Below are 8,949 nucleotides of genomic sequence, written 5' to 3'. Positions count from 1 at the left end.
GTGGTAAAGCCTGTCTCTTGTTTGATTTGTTTGATTGTCTGGGTCAAGTGTGACATTTAAAAGCAGTGTAACTGATTGGTACCTGCAGCAACACGACCCACCCAATGCAGCCCCATGTTTCAATGCAGAGCTGTTTTCTTTCTGAATGCTCACAAAGAAGCTTCACAGAAGTGCTGGCATGACTGTGGACTCTTAGTCTCATTTTCTTTATGTTGTGCACAAAAGAACTAGTAGTCAACCTAAAACCTAGTATATCCTTGACTGAAATTTACCTTTTGCATTGTTCTCCTTTCTGCTGTGTAACAAACATATCGTGACAGGATACTAAATGAACACTCTCAGCTAAATATGTACTGCATCAGCTGTCCGTTATCATAAATATAAAATTAAAATACCTTCATCTCTTAGACAGAATAAAATGTACAGTTGCTGAATGCTGAATTTCAGAACTGGAGAACAGTGCTTATATTCTATGTTCAAATGTGACTCTGCTGCCTGTAAAAACATTTGGAGACATTACCACACTTTCAGTCTTACAGCAAAGCAATTAGCATAGCATTGCAATCAGCCATTAGTTATCTTCCAGTGGGAGAGGTTGGTTAGAGAAATCATAAGTACTTTCAAAACAAACAACAGTTTAAGTCACTTTCCTGCATAACTAGTGACATTTATGACTCATACCTATTTGGGATGCTGTTTGAATATTACAGAGGAAAGCAAAAAATTAAAAAAGAAAGGAAAACAACGTTGTGCCCCTCTGGGTATTTCCTCAATTTAAACAGAGACAGAGAGCGACTCTGTCTTTTTGTTGTTTTTAAAAGCTAGGCCCTGAATTTGCCTGAATGGCAAATGTGTTCCCCTGAAGGTCATTGCACTTAGTGTCCTCAGCAAATTAAATGGCTTTTAGTCAGGTACACTGTAACAAAAGGTAGATGAGTGATACTTAGCCTATAGGACTACAGGCTTAATAAAGGCATGACAGATCATTAGTGGAGCACATGAAATTTTATGCTTTCAGCTGGTCAAAAACATGTTGCACCAAATCATAATACGCTTTCCTGATAATTTCCAGGAAGCATAAAACCATTTGAAGGGCTGTCTAAGTGACACTTCACCTAAATATTACATATCACAAAAGTGAAAATGAATAGCTCTGACATATCCACCAGAGTTTGTTGAATCCACTGCCTCAGTTTGGAGTGTGCCACAACTTGTACTCATACTCAGTATGTTCTTATGGAAATTCAGCACATCATAAATCTGTTTAGAGACATCAGAAAAAAAATCTGTTTCTGACAGATAAATAATTTGGGGTTGGTCAACTCAGTGGGTGAGGGGTTGTGGTAGAGAGTTGGCTACAACACAGCTCTGCATTCATGAGCTCACTTCTGTACATGGCCTTTAAATCAATATGTTCTTTCAACAGACCGGAAAACTTTAGGTGAGAGCAAATCTATTTGGCCACCAGAATAAATTCTATATGGGAAACACTGCTCTGTAGATAAAGGTCAGGATTCTACATTTTCAAAAGAGAGGGTAGTTGGCATTAACATAAATATTCACAGACATCAGAAAATCTTTTAAAGTGCTGGCAGTAATTTACTCAGTGGATGGAGGCAGTTTTCAGTATTAACTGCCAAGCTAAAAGGCCACACAGTGATGAAGAACTGCTACTCTAACCCACCTGCACAAGAACGTGGCAGGTGCAGGTGGCGGATAGAAAAGACAACAGACCTTTTTCAAGGCAGCCATTTTGACATGAAACAGTAGGGTAAACACAGGTGTTATCAATGATACCAATTAAGGTCCCATTCCATTTCGTGAAGCAGAGCCATTAAGTGAGCCAGTGTTTGACCTGAACAGAAAAGAAGCGTAAGTAGTATTACCAGTAACACCTGTGTTTCAGGGCAAAACAGCTGCATAGGCATTTTTAGCATCACCTGTGCTTTTCCTGCTTAGACAAGTCAAAGTTTCTGCTGTAAAAAGGTCTGTGGATGTCTACTACTGTGAACAGTAAAAACCTCTTCATTTTAAGAAATCAACCACTCTAACTCCCATGCAGTACCAAAGGTTATCTGACTAAGAGTCTCAGTAAATGCCAGTGATTCAGCATTCACATCACCAACACCCTGGAGCTTGGTCACCTAAATAGAATCCAGTCATTATTAATTATATTAATTACACCTGCACTTCCCTTTAGTGATTCTGGCAGCTATTAAATTACATAAAGGTAAATTGCAGGTTGCTGACACCATGTAAACCAGTTGCCTACAGATTTTACCAAAAGTTCAGTATCAAAAGATCATAGTATGTTCTGTCCTGTATCTTGCTTAGGGTCATAATAATACTTTTCAGATACTTAACATTTGTAAATTATCCTCAGATATTCCATCAAATATCCTTGAAATATGATCTAGCATCTTGAGATGTCTGAATTGTGAATGAAAACTGAACTGACTGAGCTGATTATTAATGTGCAGCACAAAGTGAGACTGCAGACACTCCCCTATGTCTGCTATTGTAGCCACAACAGTTACGGATCAAGATATTTTTTATCATTTGGAGTTCTGAGAAAAAGACTGTGCTAAAATTTAAACAATTCAATATACACAGTTCAAATGAGTTCAATGTGATTTTCTTTCTTCATTGTATTTTTATGGCTGTGGACTTAGCTGTGGCTCTACAGGTGGCTCTGATGGAGCTGCAACAGCCAGAAATAGGATTTAGGCCTAATAGCTGTTTGGTGGCCCAAGAGTGCATAATGTTCCATGATACATCATTCACAAAGTACTGGGAAACAAAAATACATCCATCATCTTTGACTCTCTGGACGAATGAGTAAAACCTCAAAACATTTCTCATGAGATGCAGTGGTGGAAGAGTACTGAAAATCTTTACTCAAATACAAGTACTGTTACATTACTAAATATTACTCAATTACAAGTCAAAGTAGTGGTTTTAAAACATTTCAGAGTATTCATTACTTTTTAACCGTTAATGTTTAATGCATTATCAACAGCAGGTATTCAATAAAAAGGTTTTCTGTTTCTCCAAATTTTCAGTCTGAATTACTCCAAACTTCTTCCCTGTTCTAAAAAAAACTGGGGTTGCAATTTTTTAGTATTTTCCTCAACCGATGGTTGAAGACGCTAGCAATTAAATAATCGTTAATAATTTATAAGACACAAAACAGATTTCTCATTTTCAAATTTTTCTTTTTTTTCCTTTTTTTTTTTTTTTTTTTTTTTGATTTCTCATTTTAAGTCTAAGTTCCCGTCTTCAGCAAATGGCTCTGCCAGACAAAACAATGTCAGATGAGGTGCAATTATTGCCATGACTATTGATTAAATATCCATGAATACATTTTCAATTGGTTAAATTCTTGACAGCAATTAATTGATTAATGATTAATCATTGATTACTCCAAACCTATACTGCCACAGTGTTTTGTTATTTGCTTATATCTTTGTTTTCATTGGTCCATTCATGATCAGATAGCCTTATTGGTTACTAAAATGCAGATGAAAAGTTTGAATAATTATTCAAGTTATACTCTGTCATCAATTATGATTTTAAAAGTAGCTAAGTAACTTACATAATATAATGCATACTTAAGTGCAAGTAAAAGTACAGACATGAAAAGCTACTCATAAAAGTACAAGTTCCAGAAAAAAACACCTAATTACAGTAATTTGAGTATTTGTAATTAGTTACTTTGACCCATGATGAGAAGTTATTTATTGTCAAACGCAGCTCATTTTTCTTCTTCATTTTCTGTAGGTATTATTCACCTTCTCCCAGAACTGCTGCCAAAAAAAAAATACTACAGATAAGATTCCATTTGAAACAATAGAAAATAAACCAGATTTCTGCAGTGGCTCAAAGATAATGAAATATGATTCAGTGAAATTCCTGTGAGGATGAAGCAGATGTTCTTCCAACACACTTAGGTTGTCACATTGCTGAGTGGTTTTGTGATTTTTTGAACTGAGAGATGAAAAACAGGTGTATTGTAAGATCAAACTCAATCACAGTTTTATGATGAGTTTTGGATCAAAACAACATAGTCTGCAGGTATAATCTCACTGCAGTCTCTACAACTGTAATAACCTCTCTGGCCTCCCTAAATCAACCATCAAAAAACTGGCATACTTTTACTGGTCCCTGTTTTTCCAAAATTGAAACAAATATTGGTAAAAAGAGAAAAAAAAAAAGGTTAAATTACTCCATGACAATATAGTAACTCTCCATACAAATCATACATGGAAGAAATAGGGGTGTAATGATCCATCAGTCTGGATCAGTATATTGCTTCATTGTTCAGTTATCCACTTGATGCAAAATTAAAATATAAAAAAATATATACAGTACTGTGCAAACATTTTAGGCAGGTGTGAAGAAATGCCATAAAGTAAGAATGCTTTCAAAATGATAAAATATAATTGTTTATTTTAAGATGTATTTTGCTGCGCTGTTACAGTGGAGGTGAATGGAATTTTAATTGTGTTACTCACAGCTTTAGAAACCTATGTATATTACGTATATAACACTTGAACCATAACTTTTCTTTCTAGAAACAGTGTCTTCAGTGACTGTTTTCCAGTGAAGAAACACAGCCATAGACTGTTGAAACGAAAGTGAGAAACATGTTCCTTTTTCAGTGTTACACCTACTGAAAAATTAAGTGGAGGAAATATAATTAAATGTAGGCTGTTATAGCTGTCAACAGTGTGAAATTACTGAAATGTAAAGAGGCGTCAGTGACCTTAAGATTTAGTCAATTCCCTATAAAACAAGTGCAGGCTACACATATTGATTATCCATGTGATCCCAAAGGAATCCAAAAAGTGAGGGTGATTACTTACTTATGATTCCTATCATAGTCTACCTACTGATTTATTGCTGATCACGCTCTCCCTCATTTTAAGGTTGGCCTCCAGAGACATGGATGTCCTCATGGATGAAGATTTCAGCATTACTGGTAACACCAGCCATGAAACAGGACTAGCAAGACTAGAAGGCAGCAAAAGCCAAGGACTCAACCACAGTGACCCCCTGGACATGTTTATAGGCATGGAACTTCTTCTACGGTTCAGATCTCTCTTCCTGCCTCTCTACTGCCTCATAGTGGTGGTGGCTGGTGTCGGGAACTCCTTCCTGTTGGCTTGCATCTTGGCTGACAAGAAACTTCACAACGCCACCAACTTTTTCATTGGAAACTTAGCAGCCGGAGACCTGCTGATGTGTTTGAGTTGTGTTCCACTGACTGCATCTTACGCCTTCGACACCCGTGGCTGGGCTTTTGGGAGACCCCTCTGCCATTTGGTCCGATTGGTGCAATGTGCTACAGTGTTTGCATCAGTGCTTTCACTCACTGCTATTGCTGTGGACCGCTACGTTGTTGTAGGTAAGGAACGTAAAGGGATAGTAGATTATATGATATGGGGTTGCATGAGGTACTTATTGATTGATTGATTGTGGGTCACAAAAACTCTTAAAGCTCTTAAAAAAGCTCAGTGTCAGTTAAATATTCATTGTATTTATAACCTGAATATTTCTCTCACCAAACCAACAAGACTTTGACTTTTATTCTTACTATTTGTAGAATTTCAAAATTGGTTTCTTTGAAACCATATGGTATTTACATTAAAAAAAGACACTATGGTAGACAACAACGCATGCTGGTTACTCATCCCTCTGAATCAAGTGGAGATACTGAGATGTACTTTTTTTCCCTTTTGGTCTCAGCTCACCCAGTACGGAGGAGGATCTCTGTGTACGGTTGCGGTGCAGTGACTCTAGGGGTCTGGCTGTTATCTCTGGTTTTAGCTGCTCCTCCGTCTCTCTACACAAGCTATCTGGACCTGCGACCCACTGGCATTGACCTGATAGTGTGTGAAGAATTCTGGCCGCATAGTGGCAATCTGCGGCTGCTCTACTCTTGCTTTATTCTGATAGCCTCCTATATGATACCACTGCTGTCAGTCAGCATATCCTACTGTGCCATCACTATCAGCCTAAAACGCTATTCTGTGCCTGGGGAGCCATCCAACAGCCAGCAGCGCTGGAGCCAAAGGAGGAAGAAGACCTTCACTCTGCTGGTGGCCTCCGTGCTGGCCTTCGCCCTGTGCTGGCTGCCCCTGCAGGTGAGCCTTAGATCCAGACTGTTAGATCCAAACCGTGAACCATTCTTAGCTGGGCCGTCTTTCTCCATTACTTTTTATTTACCTTATGCAGTCAAATTGGGAGGGAGATCAAGTTTTCTTTCTTCTTTTGGGGTGGGGAGTTTTTCTTTACTCGATTCAAGGGTCTAAAGGACAGAGAGCGTCATACTGCGCACAGACTGTAAAGCTCTTTGAGGCAAATGTGATTTGTACTATTGGGCTATATAAATAAAATTTGATTTGAGAATATAAACTTTTATGCATCATTAACCACAGAAGGTCATCACTTTGTTTATAAAGCCAATATTATGTTCAAAATGAGCCATGCAAAAACCTAACAGATTAGGATTTTGTCATAATATTAATGTGGTATACTACCGGTGGATGTGGTGCAGGGATACAGAGAATAAAAATACTGCCATTAAATTCCCTTATGGTAGATAAAACATGATAAAGTAGGCTCTACTGTGGTCTAATGTGCAAGAAAACGTGATGAAGTGCCATCTAGACTGCCCAACCTGCTAGAAAATGAGTTGGCCTATACAGTTGAAGAGGTAATACCTGTGTTTTTATTACAGGTGGGATAGTAATACTACAAATCCAAGTCATGTAATAAAATAATTTCACTCTAAACCAGGTTTGGAACTGTTTCACCATAAATGCATGATGACTTTCTGTGTGCTAGTATCCCACTCCTTTTTAATATTTTTTCGACTATGACCCACAGAAAGCCAGGTACAGGCGGTTATACATTAGGTTACACAGACCTGGAGCTGCATTTCACAAAGATGTTTTGTGAGCACTGCATACATGCAGTTCTCATGGTAGCAGCATCACATCATGAGTCAGTGCAATTAAATACGACCAGGACTATAATACAAGCTTTTCCATGTCACTCTGTAGGTGTTGAACCTGTTGCTGGATCTGGACCCAGACTTCCACATCATAGACAAGCGCTACATTAATGTCTTACAAGTCTGCTGTCATTTAGTGGCTATGAGCTCTGCATGTTACAACCCCTTCATCTATGCCTCACTGCACAGCAAGGTGCGCATGCATCTGAAAGGCTACCTCTGTCCTTGTCGCAACCGCCGGAGGGGCATGGTGGACAGAACGACGTCCAGGAGCTGATTTCAGACCATGCCTGCTATGATACAACTGCTGTAGCAGCCCCCGACATGGACCTGCACCTCTAACAGCGTTAATGTCTAAGGTGTCCAGGAGAAAATAAGACAACTACTCAACATCCATTTAAACCAGATTTCTCCATGTATTTAAGTCATTCTGGGACTTCAAGACATTTGGTCCTCTCTTGTACAGTGTCATCAGAGGCAGTGCTAAATAAGGCCACTGGTGACAAGCAGGTGAAGAAGCAGATCCAGACCAGGCTGTAGTTTAGTATGATGATGAAGACGGTTAAGCCATCCACTGGGATCCCTGTGTTTTTCTTGGAAGGTCTTGCTGCTGGCATAGACACTGAACAGATCCTGCAGCTTTAAAAAGGCTAGCAGTGGCATAAACACACCCTCAGGCGGAGGAGCTCTGTAGCAGACCCATGCTGGAGGCTGAGACCAGGGGTGGCTGCTCTGGTTACAGGGCCTGGTTATACTAAAACAGTAAACGCCTGACTTCAGGGAACTGACCGAACAATGAACTCTTCTCACCAGACCAAGAAGAGGATTTGCAAAAGACACAATGTGATTGTTTTAGTTTGTCTCTGGTACTGCATGTCTGTGCTTCAAAATTATATTCTTAATATCAGTTAGGTCTCTTTTGTATATCACCTACATTATATTACAACCCCAATTCCAAAAAAAAGTTTGGATGTCGTGTAAAAGTAAATAAAAACATAATGCAATGAGTTGCAAAAACTTTTCAACCTATATTCAATTAAATACAGTGCAAAGACAAATATTTAATGTTCAAACTGATAAACTTTATTGTTTCTTGTAGTATACAATCATTATTAATTTGATGCCTGCAACACATTACAAAAGGGTTGGGACAGGGGCATATTTATCACGGTGATACATCACCTTTTCTTGCAACAACACTCAGTAAGCATTTGGGAACTGAGGAAAGTAATTGTTAAAGTTTTGAAAGTGAAATTCTTTCTCGTTCTTTCTTTCTTTCTAGTCCGGAGGTTCTGTTGTATTTTGTGCATCATAATGCATTACATGTTTTCAATGGGAGACAGGTGTGGACTGTAGGCAGGTCAGTCTAGTACCCAGTCTTTTACTAGGAAGCCACACTGTTGTAACACATGCAAAATGTGTCTTGGCAATGTCTTACTGAAATAACTAAGGATGTCTTTAAAAAAAGACTTCATCTGGATGACAGCATTTGTAGTTCCAAGAGCTGGAGCCTTTCAGCATCAACGGGGCCTTCACAGATGTGAAAGTTACCCATGGGCACTCACACACACCCATACCATGCTGGCTTTTGACTTTGTGCTGGTAACGATCTGGATAGTCCTTTTCCTCTTTGCCCCAGAGGTCATGATGTCCATGATTTAAATTTAAAATGTGGACATCAGACCTCAGCACACTTTTCCACTTTACATCAGTCCATCTCAGATGAGCTCAGGCCCAGAGACGTCCACAGCCTTCCTGGATGTTGCTGATATATGGCTTTCACTTTGCATTGTAGAATTTTAACTTGTATTTATAGATACAATGACAAACTGGGTTTACTGACAACTGCTTTCCTGAAGTGTGTTGCAGGCATAAAATTCAGAACGAGTGTATATTTACAAAAAACCCCAGTAAAGTTTATCAGTTTGAAC

At 38.7% G+C, this 8,949-nt stretch overlaps 1 protein-coding gene across 1 annotated transcript; it reads left to right on the top strand.

The window, feature by feature from the left end:
* The first annotated feature begins 4,908 nt into the window (after positions 1 to 4,908).
* On the top strand, positions 4,909 to 7,894 carry LOC146328075 (prolactin-releasing peptide receptor). The gene is made up of 3 exons (XM_084716338.1): positions 4,909 to 5,407; positions 5,749 to 6,146; positions 7,068 to 7,894. The coding sequence occupies exons 1-3, from the start codon at positions 4,945 to 4,947 to the stop codon at positions 7,293 to 7,295; spliced, it is 1,089 nt and encodes a 362-aa protein (XP_084572464.1). The 5' UTR covers positions 4,909 to 4,944; the 3' UTR covers positions 7,296 to 7,894.
* Positions 7,895 to 8,949: the final 1,055 nt, after the last annotated feature.

Source organism: Lutjanus erythropterus, chromosome 4, assembly GCF_056507025.1.
Source record: "Lutjanus erythropterus isolate fLutEry1 chromosome 4, fLutEry1.hap2, whole genome shotgun sequence".
Taxonomy (NCBI): Eukaryota; Metazoa; Chordata; class Actinopteri; order Lutjaniformes; family Lutjanidae; genus Lutjanus; species Lutjanus erythropterus.
This window is presented reverse-complemented; position numbering and strand designations above follow the sequence as displayed.